General features: G+C 34.6%; 1 protein-coding gene across 1 annotated transcript in view; it reads right to left on the bottom strand.

The window, feature by feature from the left end:
* Positions 1-1,821: 1,821 nt before the first annotated feature.
* zdhhc8b (zinc finger DHHC-type palmitoyltransferase 8b) overlaps positions 1,822-26,762 on the bottom strand; it is a 78,799-nt gene continuing 53,858 nt past the window's right edge. The window contains exons 2-11 of the mRNA XM_051109129.1: positions 15,634-15,755; positions 15,345-15,502; positions 15,078-15,250; positions 13,491-13,593; positions 13,116-13,207; positions 10,307-10,439; positions 9,962-10,073; positions 9,035-9,144; positions 6,668-7,716; positions 1,822-4,582 (exon numbers count right to left, since the gene is read on the bottom strand). Of these exons, the coding sequence (XP_050965086.1) occupies positions 4,432-4,582; positions 6,668-7,716; positions 9,035-9,144; positions 9,962-10,073; positions 10,307-10,439; positions 13,116-13,207; positions 13,491-13,593; positions 15,078-15,250; positions 15,345-15,502; positions 15,634-15,755 (2,203 nt within the window). The 3' untranslated portion in view covers positions 1,822-4,431. The remainder of the gene's footprint in view (positions 4,583-6,667; positions 7,717-9,034; positions 9,145-9,961; positions 10,074-10,306; positions 10,440-13,115; positions 13,208-13,490; positions 13,594-15,077; positions 15,251-15,344; positions 15,503-15,633; positions 15,756-26,762) is intronic.

Here is a 26,762-nt window from a genome sequence, read left to right as displayed (position 1 = left end):
TTCACGACTACTGCACAGATCAAATAGACATCAGCGAGGAGAGAGAGAATGGGAACACTTAATACCATTGCACAATGCTTTAGGGAGTGGAATTACCTTTAATCTACGTCCTAAAATGGAAGAGATTTTGTTTTCATTTAGGCTACTTCATGTTTGTGCGGCCAACTCGGACAAAATTATGTTTTCCCCCTGACTCCTCTCTGATATGAAACTGAAGTCTGTGGAACCAATTGCCATACATTTGTTTAAAATTGTTATTCATTGTGCGGCAAATCTGACCTTCTGATCCATCTATCTATCTGTCTACCAGTCAAAAATTTTTGATGAGTAACATTTTTAATGTTTTTTTTTTTTAAAGAAGTCTCTTCTGCTCACACCAAGCCTGCATTTATTTGATCCAAAGTACAGCAAAAACAGTGAAAGTCTGAAATATTTTTACAATTTAAAATAACTGTTTTATTATTTGAATATTTTAATGGCATTTCAAAGCTGAATTTTTCCTATCATTACTCTAGTCTTCAGTATCACATGATCCTTCAGAAATCATTCTAATCATCTTATTTGCTGCTCAAAAAACACATATTATTATTATTATTATGTTGAAAACAGCTGATTAGAACATTTTCAGGTTTCTTTGATGAATAAAAAGTTCAGAAGTACAGCATTTATCTGAAATAGACATTTTTGTAACATTATAAATGTCTTTATCATCACTTTTTATCAATTTAACCCTTTAACTGCCACCTAAATTTACTTCACCATACTACAAATAAATCCCAATCTGATTATAACAAACTATATATTGTTGGAAAGGTCTAAAACTCCTAAGTAGATATTTTACCACTCTTTTGTGTTACAAATTATGTAGGAAAAGTAATAGATTAATTTATGACAAGAGTGCATCTCAAAAATCTACATCATAACAGGAGTTCTGAACTTTGTCACAAAAAGACTTTCTTCGTTGCCTTTTTCTCTATCATTCAATAGAAATCTTAAGAAATTATATATCAACTGAAAACTTAAAATCTGAAAATTCACCCTTTGAAAACTATTTTAAAATCAGACATTACATTACCATGGAAATTGTACATCAAAATTATATTACAAAATAGTTTCATTCATGAATTATAAAAATGTAACTTTGGATAGTGCATTTCATGTCTATGTTCAAGATAGGGAGTGACAAATAAATAAATAAACAAATAAAATGAATAGTATACTGTATAATGTTACAAAAGCTTTTTATTTCGGATAAATGCTAGTCTTTGGATCTTTCTATTTATCAAAGAATTCTGAAAAAAATGTAGTCAGCTGTTTTAAATATTGATGATGATAATAATAATGTTTCTTGAACAGCAAATCAGCATACTAAATACTGAAGACTGAGTAATGATGCTGAAAATGTAGCTTTGATCACTGGAATAAATTATATTTTAAAATATATTCAAATAGAAAGCAGTTATTTTAAATTGTAAAAATATTTCACAATATTACAATATTACTACTGGTAGTGTATCCATATATTCTATTGTATAAAAATTTAAATCTTAATCTTAAAACAATGAGAAATTATACATTTTAAACCAAAATCAAGGTTAAAAGCCGATTTATCTGGTTTACGTAAAGAATTGAAAACATACTCATCAAAGATGTGTAATTAAGTCCTTTTTATGTATTTTTAAGAATCCAAAATGAGCAGCACGTACCAAATCTACCAATCTAAAAAGCTTTTTAATTTTTCAGTAAAGAAAATCTCTATCTATCTATCTATCATCTATCTATATTTTTCAAAACAGAAGATAAATAATGAAGAGACAGAAATGAATGTTCAAGTTATATTTATTCAGTTTTTTCCCTTGATGAACAAAAATAATAGATGTACCTAGATACGAAACTATAATGTCTTCATTTCATCTGAACGAAATACTTAATCACAGAAAAAAGTCCCATAGCTGTTCTTTTTTTCTTCTTTTTTTGTTTTAACTGTACACTTGTTTCATTTAAACAGAAGGTGACGCTGTGCCAGACAGCGGCAGTGAAGGACAGAGATGTTGACATGTGACCGAACATAGTGACACATTCACAGAAATGGAGCCTAGCAAACTGTAAAGGCATTTCCATGACCACATGAATTATTTACAATTTCAAGGAGCTGTTTGACTGGAAAAAGTATGGTAATGACCCTTTTTACATGCACCAAAGTGATGTTTGTACTCTGTCAGTGCTTGAGTGTCTGTAGTCTGTTAGACCCCTAAGGCAGATCTGTGAGGAAATCAATACGAATTCCTTGGAAAGTCATCTGATGAGCAGCAGAGAAACTCCACATGCGGTGCATTTTCAGTCAGCAAGACATCTGTAAGATCACCCTGTCAAAGATGTCGATAGCATAAATCAACACTTCACTACAAAATGATTCTTATAAAATTGTTAGGTCTTTAATTGAAACAGGCCACAGTGTGAAGTTCAGTTAACAGGTAGATATTTGCCACTTTCACCTGTGCTGTCCTTTTAATTTCGAGAAAAAAATAATTACATTTAAAGCAGATTTATTTTTCATTTTTAGCTTTTAATTACATAAATGCCTGTCACTTTATTTATTTATTTATTTATATATATGTTTTTAAATCAGCATGTCTTGCAATCTCCAAGATGTATCTCTCTTTTAACCAAAATAAAAAAAAAAAAAAAGAAGTGAGAAGAGAAGGTGAGGCTTTAAATTTCCTTAGCCAAACTGAATGATGTGACAGGGACATACGAACAAATTTCTTTAGATATACACTACCATTCAAAATTTTGTGTCTTGTAAGTTTATAACATTTCTTTTATGCCCACCAAGGCTTTGTTTATTTGATCAAAACTACAGTAAAACAGTACTATTGTAAACTTTTGAACAGAAAAAGTTTAAAAGAAATAATAGAAATTATAAATAGTATGTTTGTAACAATGTAAATGTCTTTACTATCACTTTTGATCAATTTAACGTCAATTTAATCCATTTCTTTCTTTAAAAAAAAAACAAAAAACTTACTGACCCCAAACTTGAACAGCAGTTTATAAAAAGCATGTCATATTATGTCTCTCAAATGGATCCAGCATTCAAAAAACAAGCATCTTCACTTCAACTTTCTTGAACAAAATTTCCTAAAACTTTCTGTAGTAACATCTTAATCGTTCAACATTCATTCACTGAAAAAAAAACAAAAAACAAAAAAACAAAAGTACTGCTTCAAACTAATCAAAATGGCAATGGATACTAATTAATTTGTACAAATAAATTATAAAATATGCAAAAAAGTAATGGAAAATGAAAAAATCCACTCAAAAAATCCAAACACCCACCCATTTGAATATCTGTATAAAAACTGAAATATACCAAACTTTTGAAAGCTGGGTTAAAAAAAGGCATTATAAAAATAAAAGAAATGAAAATATTTGGGATGCAGCCATGAATCACCATCATTATGTATTTCTAATCTATTACAAATAAATGGAAATGGTAAAGCGTTAAAGCAACTTGAGAAGATCACGACTGTAAAACATGGTAAAATATGGCTTTAACGTGTGGCCAGTACTGCTAATACACAGTGGTGTGTTTCGGTTTACATATTCATATTTCTTCCACTATAAAATACTTTTTTATAAAGAAAAAGTTTAAAAGAAAGTTTTAACAAACTGGTGATAACAGCCAGTATCAGTATTTTTTTTTTCCCATTTTCTTTTTTTAAATTGTACATATACACATGTATGTTTATTTTTATGGCAGCTTATAGTTTTACATTACAAAAAGTGTAAATGACCACCATATTTGAAAAATAAAACTTCTGCTTTGTTTTTTTTGTTTTTTTAAAGTACACAAGTGCTGTTATGGTTTGTTTGGAACCTGATAGCTTAACAGAGAAATGCATTTGAGATGACACCCTGATTATTAGATCAGCATAATGACAAAAACATAGTAGTAATGGAGTTACATATACACTCACATTCAAGTGTGTGAAAGATCAGCATATTCAGCGCACTTGCATTCAATATGCGACCTTTGACCTTTTATATACAAACAACTGAAGTGACACTGTACATATTCAGCCCTTATTGTATATATATTTTAAATTTCCATTTTAAGCAATTAAACTAGTATTTTCTGTAGTGTGCGATTTATATCCTGATGGCTGATATTTTAAAAACACACACAACGCTTCTTTGACGAAGCACTCCCGTTATATTTTACATTGGGTCACGTGGAAAGTTGCTTGCCATCTCTTTAGCAAAGAAATGGCTAATGCAAAACCAGAACTGCCCCAGATACTGCGTGTCTCATGATCGGTCAGTTTCAATATTATTTCAAAAAACTGTGGACAGAAAGAGAGCACAAGTGGAGGTGGTGTTGCCATGGCAGTGCTTTTCCTCACAGGCAGTGGCTCTTCAAGCTGTCCGTCAAACGGAAATCTCATATGTAGTGCCGCCCACTCCGGTGACCTTTTTGACACTGGTGTGTCTGCTGGGAGTTCCAGAAGGAGTCCCTAGATGGCAGTCACGTGCTTGGCCCTTTAGTTGCCCGTTGACTTTACCTTGACCAAGGTCATCTCTATGTGGAGAAAATATCAGAAAACAGGAAGACATATTTGAGGAGGGTTCCTTTCCAACTGTATTGTGAACTGTTATCCTTTTCTGTCCTTCTTTAGAAAGGATGAGATTCAAACATGTACTAAATGAACAGGGATGTTACAAATGAAGCGAGTTCATGAAGAAGAGGACAGTATTAAAAAGTGGTGGAAGGAATTATATAATTGAGATGATAATACAGGACTCAAAAATAAGGAGTAAGTTTAGGGCCATTTGTCAAACAGGACCACAAATTATGCCTTCCAAAGATTTTTAAATCATCTTTTTATGTTTTTTTTTTTTTCCTTTTTAAAATATTTTATTTACTTATGTTATGTTATGCTTTCTGATTTTTTCTTTGCTTTTTGTTATCGTTATGCTTTTGTTACCTTTTTCTTCTTTTTATAAAAAGGGATCATTCTTCTTGATGGGATCTATAAAAATGTTGAGCCCTGTAATAAATTATAATTTTAAAGATGAAACAATCATGCAGTCTGATGTTAGTCATTTGCCATTTGTAAAATAATCAAGTCAAAGAAAGGAGCAAAGAAAAATACAGTATGTAAAGGGATAGTGATTAAAAAGCATTATTTAAGCATAAAAAAAAGATCAGAAATCATGATTATTAGAGGTTGACAGATTAATGGCCTGGCTGAATATCAGCCAATATTAAGCAATTTTATGGTTATCGATACTGGTCATTCGCCTGATTTGCCAATAAAATAATTTAAAAGTATAAAAAAGCAACACAAACAGAACAACAAAAAATGGATATGAAATCATGATTATTAGGGCTTGACTGATTATTGACCTGGATGACAATCAGTGCCGATATATTGAGCAATTTTATGGTTATCGGTACTGGTCATTTTTAAAACCAATTTGCAGTTAAAATCATTTAAAATCATAAAAAAGCAAGACAAACAGAACCAAAAAATGGATATGAAATCATGATTATTAGGGCTTGACTGATTATCAGCCTGGATGATAATTGGTGCCGATATTAAGCAATTTTATGGTTATCGGTAATGGTCATTTTTAAAACCAATTTGCAGATAAAATAATTTAAAGGAAAAAAAGGCAACACAAACAGAACAAAAAAATGGATATGAAATCATGATTATTAGGGGTTGACTGGTTATCGGCCTGGCCAAATATCGGCACCGATATTGAGCATTTTTTATGGTTATCGGTATCTGTCATTTTCAGAACCGATTTACAGATAAAATAATTGAAAAGCATAAAAAAGCAACACAAACAAAACAAAAAAAATGGATGTGAAATCATGATTATTAGGGCTTGACTGATTATCTGCCTGGCTGATAATCGGTGCCAATATTAAGCATTTTTATGGTTATCAGTATCAATCATTTTCAAAACCAATTTGCCAACAAAAAGCATAAAAAAGCAACAACCGATTTAAAAACGATTTTCCGATAAAATAATTTAAAAGAAAGAAAGTTGAAGAGCTTTTGTCAGTGACCTTGTTATTCTTAATTTTGACATTAATTTTCATTTTTACACCAGACATATATCGGTTTCAAATAGCGGTTATCGGTCTACTTAATAACTGGTATCAGCATCGGCCCTGAAAAACACATATCGGTCAACCCCTAATGATTGGATATTACATTGATTTCTGACACCATTTATGAGATTACCATGATGCATTAAAATGTACATTATGCCAGAAGTAGATGTCATGCAAAGTGTCATAAACAACAGGCATGCAGAAATGGAAATTGAAAAATAAAAATGGGGAAAAGCAAAAAATGACATTTATTTAACACATAATCAAAACATTTGTGTTTTCATCTCTGCAGAAAGGCCAAAAATAAACCAAAAGCATAACCGTAAATATTCTAAATAGCACTAATCACAGAAATTAATTTATTAAAGTACAAAAAAGCAGTACTCAAAAATTAACAAATAAACGTAACACAACTGAAATCTTTTTTCTGAAGTCTCTTGACCCTGTCGGATCAGAGCGTACATATCAAGACTGTTTAGTCTATGCATCACATCCTCTCTTTTGTGATTGGTTAAAAGTTAATGCTATGCTTCATACCTTGTACCAAGATGTGGTGAGTCTGCCCTCTCCAGAGCACTAATGAAGGCGACCTTCTGATGCGCGTATGATGGGGAACGGGGCACAGCTGTTGGGGAGTGATGCATTTGGTGCACCGGAGAGCGATATTGGTGTTCGCCCGTCCTGCTCACACCGCCTCCATCAGTGTGGAGAGACGTAGTAGAAGTCCTCGGAGCTCTAGCGAGCGAGGATGCGGAGGAACGCAGAACAGGCGTTCGGGGACCGTATCCCACTACCCCAACTCCCATTAAGTTATCCCGAGAGCCGCACACAGGAGGGGTGGGCTCTCGGGATCCAGGGCCTCTAGGGCCATCGGGGTAGCACGTCCCATGTGGGAGTCCATAGGCGGCTCCACTGCAAGTGTCAAACACACCTGAATCGTTGGCGTAGGCCACCGGTGCTTGAGCGTGCCGATGCATGAGTTTCTCCCTCTCCTCAAGCTCCTTCCTCTCCTGGATGGAGGCCATGATGGTTTTAGAAAGGTTGTCGTAGCGGACAGGCGAGGGGTCGCGTTCTCTTGAAAGTGGAGATTGCCGTCCGTACATTGCTCCTACGTGCACGGGACTATACGATGGCGGACCAACGTGGCGTTGAAGCTCAGGCCCTCGTACGTGGCACATTTTGGTGGGCAAGTAGGGTGAATGGAAACCCATAGAGGGCACTCCTGGGTGGGCAGCGCACTCGCCCACAGATGGCGTTACGCTGGGGCTTAGTAAGCTATCGTAGGATAGGCTGCCATTGCGGCCAGATATCGTCCCAGGGGAGAAGACTCCTTTGTGAGGGGTAGAAGTGACCGTTTCTGGTTTGCTGCCACCCAGTGGCATCTGGTCAGCCCTGTTCACTCCCTGTTTCAAACTGAATGAGCGAGATGTCGTGCTGAAAGAGTCCAGCTGGAAAGGTGAGGACTGGTAAGTTCGGTGCAGAGGAGTGCTGCGGAAGTCAGGCATATCCAGATTCGGCTCTGAGCGGTAATCGTGACCTCTCTCCTCCAAAACTGCAGAGGGCTTACCGTTCTCGGACATTACAATCTGAAAATATTAGGAAGAGGAAAAAAACACTTCTAAGTAATCAATCAGAATTTTAAAACATTATTATATTATATTACTGTTCAAAACTTTGGGTAACTTTTTTTTTTTTATTAATTTTTTTAAATTAAAAATTAATTCTTTAAACTTTTATTTAGCAAGGATGCATTAAATTGACCACTCCAGAATGAAGATTTCCTGATAATTTACTTACCTATATTTATTAAAGATGTTCATGTCTTTCTTTCATCAGTCAAATAGAAATTAAGGTTTTTGAGGAAAACATTCCAAGATTTTTCTCCATATAGTGGACTTCAATGGGGATCAACGGGTTGAAGGTCCAAATTGCAGTTTCAATGCAGCTTCAAAGGGTTCTACATGATCCCAGCTGAGGAATAAGGATCTTACCTAGTGAAACGACTGGTCTTTTTTCTAAAAAAATATAAAAAATTATATACTTTTTAACCAAAAATGCTCGTCTTGAATAAGCTCTGCAGCCACGACATAGCGTTACGTAGTCACATTGAAAAAAAAAGTCACGTGTGACGTAGGCGGAAATACCAACCCAGTGTTTACAAAGCGAACGTGCAAAGAAAGTCAAACGCCCTTTTACAAAAAAAAATGTTAAAACAACAATTTTGGATGATTTTGAAGCTGAAGGAAAAAATAACCTACCCTACCTTTTTGAACCAAAGTACACAGATGAAGAAACAAACACGCATGACCTTTCCAAAGTGATTACGTACGTAATGCATGAAATCAGAGCTAGTGCACTTTGTGAGCATTTGTGGTTAAAAAATTCATAAAATTTTATTTTTGGGGGGGATCGTGTAGAGCCTTTTGAAGTTGCACTAAAACTGCAATTTAGACCTTCAACCATTTGATTCCCTTCCACTATATGGAGAAAAATCCTGGAATGTTTTCCTCAAAAACTTTAATTTCTTTTTGACTAAAGAAAGAAAGACAGACATGAACAACTTAGATGACATGGGGATGAGTAAATTATCAGGAAATGTTAATTCAGGAGTGAACTAATGCTTCAACACTGATGATTAAAAAAAGTTTTTTGAGGACCAAGTCAGCATATTAGAATGATTTCTGAAGAGTCATGTGACTCTATGGCTGCTGAAACTCAGAAATAAATTTCATTATAAAATATATAATAGTTGATTAGTTATTTTAACAATACTGTTTTTACTGTATTTTTGACCAAATAAATGCTTCTTTCTAAAACAAATCTTGCAAATTCCAAAATTTTGAACAGTAGAGTATATGGCACAATATTATTCCAGAAAACACTGTTTTAGTCTGTCGCTCCCACCTTCTCTCCGGTTGCGTGGTAGTGCACTTTAGGCATGGTGCCGAAGGAAGGTCGATATTTGTACATGGCTGGGGTGGATGGATTGGTGGGTTTGCTGGACAGGGAACTCTCTAGAAAAGGTGGCACAAATGAAATGAATGACTCAACAGTGCTGCAATATGATGCAACACCAGATGGCAGTAAAAGTACAGTTAAGAAAAGGATGATTCAACAGCCTGCTAAGCGGCTTCAGCCGTGAAGACACAAGCTTTAAATAATTAGGTGAATAAACTATTATGACCACATGTTGTTTAAATAAGAATAAGTATAAATCTCACAAGACAAATATACAGTCAAACCAAAAATTATTCAGGCACCAGATATAATTAATATAATGCATTTTTTGACTAGTGGGTGCAGGACGGCAAAGCGAGGATACTGTGGAACTGTGACATATTATACCCAACAATCCTTCATACAATGGGCTACCAGTAAAATCAAAACTTTGGGACCAAAAATTATTCAGACACTTTGACCTCACCATGTTTTGCTTAAGTGTTTTTTTCTTTAATTGCTAATGCAACCTTTTTACACCACAGACTTGACAAAATTAAGCATTGCTTAATTTTAAATATTGTCATACTAACATTAGTATTGTCATACTAATTTTTGGTTGACTGTAATCCACTACATACCATTCTATCAAGGTTATCTGACATTATCAAGATGAATTTGTCCTGGCACAGATTAACTCTGAGTTCTTGTCACCATTTTTTAAACTATAGCGAATAAACTGATAATTTGAGTTTGAAATTAGAAAATTTTAGTTTGACTGTATGTTTGAATACATAAAGAATTACAAATACATAAAATAGTTACATTTTAGTGCTGACTGCTTTAAAATAACCTGTAGTAACTATTAGGTGAACGGCTGTTAGTGTGACTTACCTTCACTGGAGGTGAGTTGACTCTTGAGCTGGTTGTAGCGGTCTGCTTTGGGTGGCAGAGGTGGTTGTGTATCTATACTTTTATCATCCACACCATCCAGACTGGTCTTAGACTAAAGCACAAGAAAAATCTAGTTATTTAAGGAAGCTTGATTTAGGCAGAGGCACAATATTATTAAACAGGGATACCATTTATTTGTTTTCACTGAAATCTAAATAATGAGCCTGCATTGATGTGATTCTGAACTGCTGGTGTACCGGTACTTGCTACAATAATAGAAATAATTAAACACCATTGAAATTCCAGGTTGTGGGCAGACAGAATTAAAAGCTTTTGCGGACTCACTTTGCTTTGTAGGATGTTACTATGGATACCATTATCACTGACTTTAACACTGATGTGTCGGGTAGAAAGGTCAGGGCGGAGGAAAGGCGGTTTCATGGTGATGGGAATTTTCTTCCTGGGATCAGCGATGTACCTGTAGAGCAGAAACAGTTGACATGATGCATGTATTAAATATTTTTTAGAAAAAGCTTAAGTTCATGGGTCAGACTTGGTGTGTACTGTCACATGCAGGGAATCAAATGCTTAAAAATAGTTGAAAAAAATGACAACTGTGTCATCGTTTACTCATGCTCATGTTGATTCAAACCCATATGACTCACTTTCTGCTGTGGAAAATAAAAGGGGAAATTCTGAAGATTCTGTTTCCATTTAAATGTTTGGGTCGGTATTATTATTATTGTTATTATATTTATTTATATAGAAAGTAATACTTTTATTCAGCAGGGATGCATTTAACTGATCAGAAGTGGAAGACAAATTTATAAAATGTTTGATTTAATGTTTTCTATTTAAATAAATACTGATCTTTTAACCTTTAGCAAAGAATCCTAAAAAATTATGTATTGTTTTTCACAAAAATATTAAGCAGCACAATCATTTCTAACATTAAAAATAATAGATGTTTCTTGAGCAACAAATCAGTATATGTGAAAGATGAAAGCTGAATAAATAAGCTTTCCATTGGTATATGATTTGTTAGGACAGGACAGTATTTGTTCTAGATACAAGGTGCAAAAAAATCGAAATATTGAGAAAATCATCTTTAAAATTGTCCAAATGAAGTTCTTAGCAATGCATATTACCAATCAAAAATTAAGTTTTGATATATTTACAGTAGGAAATTTACAAAATATCTTCATGGAACATGATCTTTACTTAATATCCTAATGATTTTTGGGATAAAAGAAAAATCGATAATTTTGACCCATACAATGTATTTTTGGCTATTGCTACAAATATACCCATCCTACTTACTTGTTTTGTGGTCCAGGATCACATATTAGAATGATTACTGACTGAATTTTTTATTTTTATGTGAACTGTTTTTATAATTTTGGAATCTAGGATTGATTTAATTTGTCTTGTGGAAGAAAGTTTATAGCAACTTCCTTCTGTTCTGCTTTGGCCTCACAGAGGTTGTCCTCTATTGTTTCTGAAGATGCCTTCACCAGTCTTAACAAGACATTAACCTTGGCTCTGAGCTGTGTTTATACGGCAATCACTTTCTCTCTCCATTGTTTCACAGCCTGATTCAAATCTTCAGTGCTATACGCTTTTCCTGCTCGGAGTGTCATAAAACAGGCAAGAAAAACAGGACACAATCTACCTTCCTATGGACCTCTATTCTTCTCAAACCCCTCCAGACTGTCTACTATGATAAACAATCTCTTTTTTCACCTCTGTCTGCTGTTTATAAGTATTACACTAAAAGTTAATGGCTTCACACATATTTCAAAGCATATTTTCTACTTGAAGCATTTTAGATTTTATAGTGTACTGCCACACAGTCTTCATTATACTTGATAGCACTGCATAAAATGTTTTATAAGCCATGGTGTCGTTTTACTGCCGTTTAAAAGTTTGGGATCAGTACGATTTTTAATGTTTTTTTAAATCAGTCTTTCTGCTCATCAAGGCTGTGTTTACTAGCTTAAAAATACAAGAAAAAAAGTAATATTGTGAAATATTATTACAGTTTAAAATAGGGGTTTTTATTTGAATATACTTTAAAATGCAAATCTGAATTTCCAGCATCATTACTCCAGTCTTCGGTGTCACATGATCCTTCAGAAATCATTCTGATATGCTGATTTATTATCAATGTTGGAAACAGTTATGCGGCTTAATTTTTTTTTTTTTTTTTTTTTGGAACCTGTGATACTTTTTAGAATTCTTTGATGAATAAAAAATTAAAAAGAACAGCATTTATTTAAAACAGAAATCTTTTGTAAAAATATACACTACTATTCAAAGTTTGGGGTCAGTAATTTTTGTCAATCAATACTTTTATTCAGCAAGGATGTGTTAAATTAATAAAAAAAGGTGATGGTAGAGACTTATATTGTTAAAAAGATTTATATTTTAAATAAATGCTGTTCTTTTTAACTTTTTATTCATCAAATCCGGAAAAAAAGTATTACAGGTTCCAAAAAATATTAAGCGGCACTGTTTTCAACACTGATAATAAATTAGCAAATTAGAAGGATTTCTAAAGGATCATGTGACACTAAAGACTGGAATAATGGATGATAAAAATTCAGCTTTGCATCACAGAAATAAATATTTTAAAGTACATTAAAATAAACGTATTTTAAATTGCAATATTTCATAATAATACTTTTTTCTGTATTTTTGATCAAATAAATACTTCTTGTCTCTTTTAATATATTTTTGCGAAATAAAAAGTATTTATATCTTTAAAAAAAACTGTAATGTATGTCACCATATCGACATGAGCTGGAACTGACACTGACTAAAATTTTTTAATTTGAGGTTGGTACTTCATAGACCTTTTGTAGCATTTGCCAAAGCATAATGTCTATTTAATCCTGTCTTGTTTTGCAAATGTAAAGTAACACAATCTAATGTAAATTCATTTAAAGTGAAATGAAACACCCAGCCGTCTGTTCCAAAATGAGCGAAAGATAGCTGTCAAGTGCCTGGAAACCAGCTGTCAGGGGTCGTGGAAACACACCGTGCCTGGTGTTACAACTCACTTTCACACATCTCTGGTATGTGTGCGTATTTGCGACACTTACTGATTTTAAACACAAATACGTGTGTATGTGGGAGCCAGTTTTTTCTTTACCTAGGAGCAAGCGGAGTGCATAAGACATGTTTCACGTTGCCACAGCAACCCCGAGTGAATGGATTCACTCCTCCTCGGAACTTTCCTGTCACCTGAGAACAGAGAGAGAGAGGGAGAGAGAGAGGAATTCTACTTTGAGCAAATTGAAGAGAGTGGAAAACAACTGTCCTTGACCTGCAGGACCGTAATGTGCGATGAAAATACCAGGCTTTGTAACAGATGTCGTGCACGAACAACAGAAGGCAATCAAGTTGGAAAGACATCAAGGTGATTCTGAGTGGGTGCACAACATGTGACCGCGATTCTGCCTTTACAAGTGGGCATGTTGTTACACAAACCAGATTAACACATTTAGTGGTGGGTAATTTGATTCACCTGTTCATTTGTGGTTCGTCCTCTGGCTACAAGAACCATGTGGAACCCAGTGAGGCCCACAACAGGGATGAAGAACAGGCCAGTCACACACATAACCACAAGACTGTACAGCAGGAAAGTCAAGGAGCCTGTTGTGATTTAGTTCTATACTTTCTGAAAGAGAAAAGCTGATGGAGCTGCAACCAATCAGAATCTTAAGCTACTGTAAATGCAGGGATGTCGAACCAATGAGATCTCACTATGGCGTGGCAACGCTGTCTACAAACAGTGTTATTGTTAATTAAAATGGTAACACTTTACAAAAAGGTGTCATTTGTTACCATTATTTAATTAACCAACATGAATGAACAATGAACGATACATTTATTACACTATTTATTAATCTTTGTTAATGTTAGTTAATAAAAATACAGTTGTTCATTGTTTGTTCATGTTAACAAACACAAACTTTTGATTTTAATAATGCATTGGTAAATGCTGAAATTAACATTAACTAAGATTAATAAATACTGCAAGTATTGTTCACTCTTAGTTCATGTTAGCTAATGTAGTTAACTAATGTTAACTAATGAACGTTATTGTAAAGTGTTACTATTAAAACTATTACAAACCTGAAATAAAAAAACATAAATATCAGATGAAATATTAGACTGAAACAAAATTAGAAATGATGCAATGGAAATTAACTGAAATAAGCTGAAGCTAAAATACTAAAATTACTAAAACTTTAGGCTGAAATAAAACTAAAGGTACACAGAAATATTAACAAAATTAATAAAATTAAAAATCAAAAAACTAATAACTAAAAATAAAAAAACATAAGCACATACAATTTAAAAAAATACATTTAAATTAATTTTAAAAACATATAATTTTATTTTATTTTTTTAAATATAATATAAAATATGAATAAATACTATAATAGTAAATCATGAACACAATAAGTAATATAACAAGACAATGTGACAATGAAAATTACACAAAATGCTGTTGACGGTGACGCCTGCTGAAAACAAAAAAATCTTTAAAAATTCTTTAAAAATGTGTTAATTTTTTCATCTGATTTCTTTCATTACTAAAATCGAGTTTAAATAGGGGGACAAAAAAAGAAATATACAAACAATGATAAAAACAGTTTTTTTAGGCTAAACTAAAATGTATGATTTCATTCTAGCTAGATGCTACTGTTGCTTTATTTGAAATAGAATTGTAACATTATAACTATTTCTTTTCTTTTTTTTATTTATTATATATTTAACAAAATTTACTGCGTTAGGCTAACTGAGACTTGTCATAGCATTCGCATATCATTTCTCTTTTGTTGATTGCTTCCATTGTCCTCATTTGTAAATTGCTTTTGGTAAAAGTGTCTGCTAAATGACTAAATGTAATTATAAATGTCTTTCCTGTCATTAATGTATCCTAGCGCAATAAAAGTATTAATTTCTTAAAAAAAAGAATCTCTTAAAGACAGCAGTGTAAATCCACAAAAAACAGCCACACATTTATTAAATACAACTAAATGAGCTTTCAACATAGGTGCTATTTGTTATTTACAACCAGAAACTGCATATTGTGGAAGGATACGTCACAGTTGTGTGAAGCGCACTCAGCCTTTCAAGGTGGTGTAAGACGAACAGCAGGCCAAAGGAAAACACGCCCACCATGTGAACACTTAAAGACAGCAGGAACAAGAAGAAATATCGATAATTCCTCCGGCCAATGCAGTTGTTCACCCATGGGCAGTGATGGTCAAACTCCTACAGTGAGAAGGAAAGTATGTGTGCGTGACGCTGGCATTGTGAGCATTTCATATTACGCAAGAATGCTGGTGTGTGTTTGTACGCTTCTCACCTCAACACAGTTGTCACACACGCTGCAGTGCGAGCAGCGCGGAGGTCTATAAAAGTGGCATGTGGCACACCACTTCATCCGCACCTGAATTCCCTTTATCTCCACGTTTTTATAAAGCGGAGCTCGGAAATCATCGTCTTTGTCTTCGTCCTCGTCCGCTGGGAAACAAAAGATAAATTTCAACATTCACATTGTTCTGTACACATCCTAATCATGGACATACTGTTGTATCTCCATAGATATGAAATGGAGAATGGATTGAGAAACCTAAACTACAAGCAGGTCATACCTCTGGGAAAGACTCCGGGATCCATGAAGGTGGCCATGCTGAAGTTGGCCAGCACAAAGAGGAAGACGATGCCATTGTATAGAGGCACAACAGGAGAGATGGCCTTGGTTAACCACGGACACCTGAGAGGATAGGAGAGAAACACAAGAAGCATTAGCATCTAGAATGCTACAGTTAATAAGACAGTCTCTGATGATTTTTCAGCCTGTGTGCAAGACTTGTTCATTTTCAGAGCACAAAGATAATGAAATCTAAGAGCTTTCTGATTTTTCTATTGCACACACCACTGATGTCACATGGGCTATTTTAACAATGACCTTACTACTGTTCTCGGCCTTGAACGTGTCAGTTGCGTTGCTGTCTATGCAAAGTCAAAATCTTGGATTTCATTAAATAATTTCTTATAGATTTGGAACGACATGAGGGTGAGTAATTAATGACAGAATTTTCATGTTTGGCTGAACTCTCTCTTTAAATAAATTCATCATATTTGAAACAGAGATATCACTATAGGCAATTAAACAAGTCTATACTGATTGCCTGCTAACTCAAAAGTGTTGCGTGCAGTGTTTAATGGGTAAACTGTTTATGTTGGAAAGCAATTATCGGTGCCCAACACAAAATGGGACATTTTCCAAGATGTCATGTGATCCACAACTAGTTGTCCTATCATAGCTTCTCTCATAATACACTCTCTAACTGGGCTCTGCTCAGGTCTTATTTAAGATAGGCTATTAGGCAGAGCCAAGCATATATATATCTAAGCACTTCTAAACTTGGACTCCTATTGGAGTCTATTAGATTTCTAGTAGTCTTGCAGTACAGGACTTTTTCTGGCCAAGAACCACCCACCCAGACAGGGAGACACCATTTGATTGACATGAAAAGTGACCAGGCACATTTACAGTTCAAACCAGAAGTTTACATACACCTTGCAGAATCTGCAAAATGCTTATTATTATAGAAAAATTCTTCAGGGCCCACAAATTCTTAGTTTTTTCTGCTTTTTTGTGTATTTGAACCTTTTTCAACAATGACTATGAATTGAGATCCATCTGTTTACACTGCAGACAACTGAGGGACTCATATGCAACTATTAAAGAAGGTTCACTGATGCTTCACGAGGCAACAATGCATTAAGGGGATGAAAACTTTTGGAATTTGAAGATCAGGGTAAATGTAACTTATTTTGTCTTCTGGGAAACATGTAAGTATTTTCTGTAGCTTCTCAAGGGCAGTACTAAATTAAAACAATATGATATTTAGGCAAAATAAGAAAAATGTACACATCTTTATTCTATTCAAAAGTTTTCACCCCCGGCTCTTAATGCATTTTTCCTTCTGGAGCATCACTGAGTGTTTGAACCTTCTGTAATAGTTGCATATGAGTCCCTCAGTTGTTCTTATTGTGAAAAGATGGATCTCAAAATCATAGTCATTGTTGAAAAGGGTTCAAATACACAAAAATGCTGAAAAACCAAAGAAATTGTGTGACCTGATGGATTTTTTTGAAGAACAGCAGGCAGTTTAACTGTTCATACAAACAATGGACTCCCCTGGTGAAAAAAACAGCATATGCTGGTTAGGTAGGTTTTGATGCTGGTCATGTTGCTGGTCAAGGACCAGCATGAACCAGCAAAGGACCAGCATAAACCAGCAAAGGACCATCTTAAACCAGCATCAAAACCTACCTAACCAGCATTCCAGCATCAAAACATACCTACCAGCATATGCTGGTTTTTTTTACCAGGGTCGTAAACAACTATCACTAAACAAAGAAAAAAAAACAGCTGTGGATCATTCAGGTAATAACATGGTATTAAGAATCAAGTGTATGTAAACTTTTGAACAGTGTCATTTTTTATAAAGTCAACTATTATTTTCTCTTGTGGACTATATAATCTTACCCTGGTGAAAAAAACAGCATATGCCGGTAGGGATATGGACCAGGTAGGGATAAGGACCAGCATAAACCAGCATCAAAACATACCTAACCAGCATATACTGTTTTTTTTCACCAGGGTATTCAGATTAGTACTAAATAATAAAAAAAAAAAAAAAAAAAAAAAAAAACATGAATTTTGTATGATCCCTATTATTTTGGTAAAATAATTAACATTTTGCAAATTCTGCAAGGTGTATGTAAACTTTTGTTTCAACTGCATTGTGGTTTCTACATGTCTATAATGCATTCATGGTATAATCACCATGCAACCATTCAAAAGCGGTCATTGTGTTTTTACCAGATTTATTTGATACAGACAGCACAGTTCAACAAATAAGTACATTTAATCGCAGCAACAATTACAATAATGGAAATACTGTTTTAAAGTGATATTGTCCATTAGCCTAACTGCCGACATTTATAGTTGCCAAGCAACTGTTATATTGGCTATTCCACAGCAGCTTCGAACACACCTCATCCAATCAGATTTTAAAGCTAGAATGATCCATAACTCTCTAAAACCGTTTCCTGCTATGTCTATTCTCTCTCGGCAGACAGTAGATCACGCTACTATTCTCTCGAACCCTGAGGGAAACGCACTAAGTCATACACCGTCTGCACTGGAGGAATGCCAGACTCTTAGAATAGGTGAAGTCTGTCACCTTTATCTCACTGATGAGATTCGATACACTCACTCCATTCAGTTTGTTGTTTTCTTCATTTTAATCAGAGGCCTAACAATGGCAGTCTTGAGAATACAAAGTAGTGGAAGGTGCGAATGATAAAGAGGCCAAATTCACCCCCCACAGACACAACAGAGCAAAACTGATGGAATAACTACTCCTTCATGTATAATCCAATCACAAACAGACGACCTCAGAATCAATCCGCGCTGTGGGCGAAGAAATAAATGCCAGTTTTATCGGCCGCCTGAACATCTCCTTGGGGGTAAACAAAAACTTCAGGGAAATTATGGAATAAATACACTGCCTGTGAAATGCAATAACCCTTGATCTGTAAGCGTCTTGCTCTATGTGAGACAGACAGCGGGCTGCACTCATAAAGTGCAGCGGGGTTTAAAGTGCCCTTCATCTGAATGACAATGCACAGATTTTTATTAGGTTAGGGTGGTTACATTATTTCTTCGTTTGCACATCAAAACCAAGAACAGGCTAAACGCTTGGCCACACAAACACAAATTTTAACACTGAGAACAAGAAATGTTTCTTGAGCGGCATACGTGATTGGATTTCTGAAGGATCATGTGACACTGAAGACTGGAGCAATGATGCTAAAAATTCAGCTTTGCCATCAAATGCATTAATGGCATTTTAAAATGTATTAAAACAGAAAAGTTATTTGAAAGTTAAATTCCAGTGACAATTCTAAACAATTTCATTCAACATTTTCAAGGTTACAAAGATTATATTCTTTGAATCACCATCACCTCAACAACCAAAGCACCTCTTTTATAACAAACGATTGCATGGATTTCTGGAATACTCGTTTGTGGTTTGTCAGTCGTGACATTCCAAGGTGTGTTATGTAAGCAATGAAGTACGAGTGGCCGTGCTGTATTGTGAACAAGTCACGGCTGAAAGGTGTTGTTAGGCACAAAGCTAAGCGGAGTGCCTGCAACCCCTTCAGCTGTGACTTACTCACAATACAGCACGCCTTGAATATCTTACTTTGTTTATAAAACGGCTACCACACAATACATTAAAACCAAAAATGTATGCAATGATGTGTTACTTTTTAAAATATAAATTCATTAAATGCTATCCTTCTGCTAAAAACGAAAAAGTTCCTGACAGTGAAAGCTATGGAAGCCTGTTTCTGCCACTGAATAAAAAATAAAAAAGGTAATTGCAACTTTAATCTCACAATTCTGACTTTTTTTCTCCCAACTGCATGATAAAAATGCGCAATTCTGATTTTTTTCTCAGAATTGCGTGATATAAACTCGTAATTGCGAGTTATAAAGTCAAAATTGAGACATAAACTTACAATTCTAAAAATAAAGTCGCAATTTTGAGAAACAGTTAGAATTATGAAATAACTCCTCACAATTCTTTTTTTTTTTTGTATTTGCGAGTTTACATCTCACAATTCTGACTTTTTCTTTAGAATTGGGTGATACAAATTCGCAATTGCAAGTAATAAATTCAGAATTGCGAGATAAATTCACAAATCATTTTCTCAGAATTGTGTGATATAAACTCGTAATTGCAAGTCATAAAGTCAGAATTGTAAGTCAAAATTCTAATATAAACTCACAATTGTGACTTTTTTCTTGCATTTGAGTTTATATCTCACAATTCCGACTATAACACACAACTGCGAGCTATTAAGTAAGAATTGTTAGATATAAACTCACAAAATTGGACTTTATAATTTGCAGTTGCGAGTTTATATCTCACAAGTTTGAGAAAAAAAAGAATTTAGATATAAACTCACAACTGTAAGAAAAAAGACAGAATTGTGAGTTCATATCACACAATCCTCAGAAGAAAAAAAAAAAAAAAAAGAACTGAGATAAAAAGACACAATAACCTTTCTTATTTAAATGTTTTATTTAGTGGCGAAAGCAGGCTTCCATAGAAAGTAGGCATGTTTCCATCTGAAGTTGTGAATTTTACTAATGCACTAAATTGTAATATTGCATAAAGCATTTGCGAATAGAACGACGTTTTCATCCATCGAGTCAAAGAGACCAAAATGGTTGCTCACTGATAAATTGGTACTGAATATTACTAAGAAAAGTAGCCACTGGATACAATAATATTCATCATAATTTACTTATGAAACACAATAAATGCAGTCATTGCTTTCGAAGGTGGATGCAATTGCAGTTCTGGGAGGCAATTGTACAGAAATACTTCAAATGACAGACTTTGTTCAAGCATTTCAGAATGACTATACCATTTCAGATGCTGTGCACTGAGATCGGTCCACTGGTTAGTCAAGTTATCCTATTGTGTAAAGTCACATGAAACGAGCATTGCGCATTAAGCATGAAGTATCATCTTGAAGTATTGCATCAGAAACGAGTAATGGAAACACCATTACTTGTTTCTGATGCGATACTTCAAAATGCAGATAAAACTATGGCCATTAGTGATTCCATTTAAAGCTATACCGACTTAAACTCATACAACTTGATAAAATGTATAACTTCAATGCAAGTTGCTATGGATAAAGCGAATGCCAAATGTGTAAAAGTAAACTCTTTTGCGAAACACTTTCAGATTTAGTAAAACATTTCTACACAACAGGCTTTGTGGAAAAGGGGATTATCATATTAAAGCCCACTACAAAGTGTTGCACACTATGTTGAAAGCACATAATTCTCATATATATATATTTATACAGAGTCTCTCACTGGACATGAACCTAGATGACGTCAACAAATTCATCACTTTGCAAGGGTCTAAAAGTTAAAGTATGCATTTAAACAACATGACTAAAAGTGCTTTAATTACCTTTATGCAACAATCTATGCTTTATTTCTTCTATCAGGGCTGCGATGGAGATCTACTGTTCTCTATTTAACTGGCTGCTTCTATGAAAGATTAAACCAGCAAATCTTGTGTAAGAAGGCTGTATCCTAATTCATGCATTTACAAACAGCACTCTCTAGCATACACAATCCCCTTATTTTAGTGTAAATTACACAGGCATTTTAACAACCCAAGGGCTGTGCTGAAGGGGTGTATATTAGGTTTAATTTAGGCCATTCCCTGCAGTGTGTCTAACGCCTAGCTGCTACAAACATTAGCATATCTGTGCCAGAGGCAGTCGCTGTAAGGAACCATCTATCCGTGAGGATTATAATATGCCAACGAGATCAATATACATAATATGAACAACCCTGTCAACAACAGCTTTAGGGAGCACAAAGCTTTTAAAACAGTGCTAGTTAATTCATAACACTCTAATTGTGAGATGAACAGAAAAATACATTCAAACATGCTAGAAAACATGCAGAAAAAGAAAGAGAGAGACCGACATCACAACCCCAACAAATCTAGTCATTTAATAGATGGAGCAATAATTACAATATAAACAAAATAAATATGAATACATAAATATATCAAGCAGAGAAGCTATTTATTGGAAGCTACCATACTTATGGTTGTAAAATAAAAAAAAATAAAAAACTGTACAGAGAAGAAAATCAGAGCCCCAACAAATCTCTTTAAAATAATAATAATAATAATAATAATAATAATAATAATAATAATTGAAAAATTTAAAAAATAAAAAATAAAGCAGAGAAAGTATTTATTAGCGGTGCTTGAGAAGACAAATACTATGAACCAAATTCATACTTATGGTTGTAAAATATAAAACAAATAAAATAAAATGAACTTCATTTCTCAATAAAATAAAATAAACTGTACAGAGAAGAAAATCACAGCCCCAACAAATCTCTCAAAAAAATTAAATAAAAAAAATATAAAATCATTTAATAATTAAAAAAAAATAAAGCAGATAAAGTATTTATTAGTAATGCTTGAGAAGACAATTACTATGAACCATGTTCATACTTATGGTTGTAAAATGAAAAAAAACAAACAAACAAAAAACCTTAATTTCTTAATTCATTAAAATAAAATAAAATAAAAATGTTTTATACTTATACAAAATATGTTCATACTTACAGTTGTGAAATAAAATAAAAACTCTGCAGGGAACAAAAGAGAGCGGTAGACATTACAACCCCAACAAATAATTTTTAATAATTTAATAATCATTTAATAATTTAAATAAACAAAGCAGAGAAGCTATTTATTAGTGGTGCTTGAGAAGACAATTACTATGAGCCATGTTCATACCTATGGTTGTAAAATAAAATAAAATAAAATAAAAATATAATAAACTTAATTTCTCAATTAAAAAAAATAATGTTCATACTTATAAATAAATATGTTCATACATATGGTTGTAAAATAAAATAAATAAAAAATAAAATAAAATAAAACGAAGAGAGATATTCATCACACACAACAAAACTGGTCATTTAATAAATGGACCAATTACATTTTTAAATGACAATAAATTAAATTTTTATTTAAAAAGAATGAATCAAAGAAAACAAATCGTGTTGTAAATGGTTTACAAAGTTCGATGCTTAGGATTACTGGTTTGTTCTTTAATCTTAAGATTGATCAGTAATAATTGTTAAAGACATCTTAACAACTGCCACTAATAATCATATTTTCTGCTGGGACCTGACAGCAAGCCATCAAACTGTTTTTTTTTCCTCCCCCCCCCACGGTACAGGCGTGTGGCATCATTGATATGCAGCAAACACACCTCCATGACGCACATCTCTCTGAGATGATGGATGTATTTCAGCGATGTAGATTCCATCTGACTAGACAAATAACATATCTAAGTGCCAGAATAGAGGCAAAAGCTTTTGAAGTTCCACCTATCACCTCCGCCAGAGTGTTTCAATGCTGAAAATGCAACATCAATGCTTAGTATATGTTCGTTGTGCATGTTTTTGTCCTCACATTTACTGCATGGCTGCCATCTTACGCCTGCAGAGATAAGGTAGTCTTAACAGCTGAATTCACACCTACTTTTTCCCCCCTTCACTTCACTGCTCTAGTTTTTTTAAAGCACTACGTACCAATTAGTGAACCATAGGAGTCCTGTATCAACAATAAACAATGCTTCATTAATCAACATGTGTGAGGTCTACATGATTTATAATGGAGCAGAGGAGTGCAGAAAAAGAGGAAGATGGTGATGGGCTTGAACGCAGGACATCATTAATCAGTCAGACAGATGCTTACTGAGGGAATGTTAAGGCGCTAACGTTGTGTGGTGAACAGATCCACCCTGGAGCTTCTGACAACAGAGAAATGAAACGCGTTATTCATTAGGAGCACTTCCTGTACAACCGCCCTAAAAGGAAAATGTTTGCCCTACATTTCCCTCATTAGAATCTTATGAAAGTAAACGACCACTCCTGAGAGCAAGGTAGTGTGTGCGTTTGCGTAGAGTACACACACTGGGTCCAAAATTAACACTTGCCAAGCTTCAAATGGAAGTAAAAGTGCAATTTTAATGGTGATTTTTTTTTTTTTTTTTTTTTTTAGGATTTGCAAGTTAAATGGCTTAAAGGAACCGTTCACCCAAAAATGAGAATTTGCTTAAAATAAAGTATACGACTTGCTCAGCAATGGATCCTCTGCAGTGAGCGGGTGCCAGCAGAATGAGAGTCAAAACAGATAATAAAAGCATCACAAGTATCAACACATTTCCAAAAGACTTCAAAGCATTGTTTCTAGTTAAAATATGTCCTAATGCTTTCTTCAGTGGAAAAGTTGTCTCATCTCAATCAAGTGAACAATATGAACAAATCAAGCACTGTTTACAAGCAGAAGCAATCTAAAACATTTCTAATCTAATATGTTGGTGGATTTTGATGTGAAAGGACAAGAAGTGATGGACTTTTTCACTGTTGGAAGAGTAATTATGGATTATGAACTTGTATTGGCCAGAAGTGATGGTTCAAAGTTAAAAAACCTTGAATTTGTTTCTTAAAAACACAGAATTTTTCACTTCGCAAGCTATTAATTGATGGAATGGAGTCTTGTGGATTACTTGTGGATTAATTGTGATGTTTTTAATCAGATGTTTGGACTCTGACGGCACCCATCCACTGCAGAGGATCCTTTGATGAGAAAATGATGTAATGCTAAATTCTCCAGATTTGTTTTGATGAAGACACTAGATCTTGGATTGCCTCTTCAGCAAATTCTTCAAATTCTCATTTCTAGGGCTGTCCCCTAATAGTCGACTGACCGTTAGTCGCCGAGAAGAGGCGTGGTCAACCAAAATTTTATTAGTTGCAGAAAATAAATTCCACAGGAAGTGGCAAAGTCAAGCACTCCGTGATGGACAGATGGTTAACGGCTGGTCTATGAGGTAATATAAGACATCCAAATACTCGCCTATCCTTCATCTACCTCAAATATGACTTTTTATCTGAAATATGCAGGTAGTAGCAACTTTACAAGGCAGATATCTAATGTTAATCTAGAAAAATGTGCACTATTGAAGTATATGTGCGGAGTGGGGAAGCTGAATAGTAGCGCGCTTATACTGCATGACAGATGGAGGTGCCAGTGCAGTCACTTGCTCTTAAAATACTCCATCATTTTTGGTCATACAGATAAGAGCGATACATCTTTTGAATATGTAAAGACTCTACGTTTATTTGGGTGCAGTCAGAACAACAACGAAACGTTGCGCTTTTGTAAAACAATGAAAGCAAACAGGATCCACTTTCTGCCGTCTCGGTCTCTGTGAACTTGAGCGCAAACTGTGTATACTTGCCTTACATTACAAATACATCTATAGAGAGTGAAATGTCTACTTTTAAGTGAACCGACTTAAATAGAAAATAAATATTCTCAGATTATGTAAACCATGCATACAGGTGCATCACTACTGCAGAGATAACAAGTCAGTGTTGCTGACTTCATCTCTTAAACCGAAAGCAAAGGAAGCACTAGTTCATCAATAAATTATTAAAACGTTAATGCAGTGTCTTTGCTGTTTCTCCCTGAAACATTCATACCTATTATATCTGCCGGGGCGCTGTTGCAAGCTTTTTCGCATGCACTTTGGTGCCTTAATATTTTTCCCTTCACAAGCCATTATTGATAGATTAGAGTTGTGTGGATTACTTGTGGATTATTGTGATGTTTTTATCAGCTGTTTGAACTCTCCTTCTGACGGCACCCAATCACTGCAGAGGATCTATTGGTCAGCAAGTGATGCAATGCTGCATTTCTCCAAATCTGTTTCAATGAGGAAACAAACTCATCAACATCTTGGATGGCCTTTTCAGCAAATTCTCATTTTTGAGTGAATTATCCCTTTAAAAGGTGTTTTCTAAGGGTGTCAAAATGCATAAAATGGATCATTCTTCTCGATCATGGATCATTCTCTGTAGTGCATCAAGTCTCTCCAGCTATATTTGTGCATATATTTAAAAATAAGTCTAAACAAATATTTTCATCCATAATGTTTACAATAAAGTTGTGCATCAGAGAATGCTGATTATCTCTATTAATCCATCATTGTTAGGCGTCATAATGTTAATTTGGTCCCTGCATGTACACAAAGACTATCCCCCCATTTCTAATTTAAGTTTGTCTCAGACAGGGGGTGCTTGCTGTGCGGCACTAGCCAGTTTCCACTAATCCTTCCTGGGATGCCAAAGCTTGGTCTTTCCCTTATCAGCCTTAGCAGTGTTTGCCAACTCATTTGCTGAGACCCACAGGATCTCACAATATTCCTCCAGACCTCCAGCAAAACATGTTCACTTCACACACACACACACACACACACACACACACACACACACACACACCAATTAACCTATCATGCCGCTTACAATTAGCTTAATCAGGTATTTGCTGTATCCCAGTGCAGGACTGACTCAGTTATGAAAAATCCTTAATGGACAAACGTCAAAACATTAAAGGGGGCATATCACGGAAATCTCACTTTTTCCATTTTTAAGTGCTATAAATGGATCCTCGGTGCATCTACCTACTCAGAAAACGTTAAAAAAAGGACAACCCACTAACTTTTTGGTAAGCCTTTCTCTCGAACCGCTCAGATTTCCCTCGTGAAGTAGAATAAGGATCTTATAATATTACCGCCCCTTAATCCGCATGTATGGTGTACCAGTTCTAATGCCATGGCAAAAGTTTGAGGAAAGCATGCTAACTGTTCTGTCGTTGGCTGCACAAACAAGCACAGAACAGTCCCTGCCTCAGAGGAAACAAGACTGCAATGATTTGTTGATTTATTTACTGTATATTATGCTGCTGCCACACAGATCTAATATAAACATGCAATTTCTTTCCCAGCTGTTTACCTTCACACACATACCTAGGGCCCTATGATTTCCGCAATGCGGAAAACACGGAGTCCAGTCATAAAAATTGAATTTGTCAAAGTTTAAATGAATTAACCAAAAGTAGGTCATTACACTTAAATCCAACCGCAATATGAACTAGTATCTGTAAATATTACGCCGCAAAAATACCATTTAAATGTGAATCCTGCATGTTCTGCGAATCTCCGTTTTAACGAATGGAGCAGACGAGCGGTTTTGTTTACTACACATACTGAAGCCCGCGTGATGCTC

Source organism: Labeo rohita, chromosome 5, assembly GCF_022985175.1.
Source record: "Labeo rohita strain BAU-BD-2019 chromosome 5, IGBB_LRoh.1.0, whole genome shotgun sequence".
NCBI lineage: Eukaryota > Metazoa > Chordata > Actinopteri > Cypriniformes > Cyprinidae > Labeo > Labeo rohita.
Note: the sequence above shows the minus strand (reverse complement) of the source record. Positions and strands in the feature narration are given on the sequence as shown.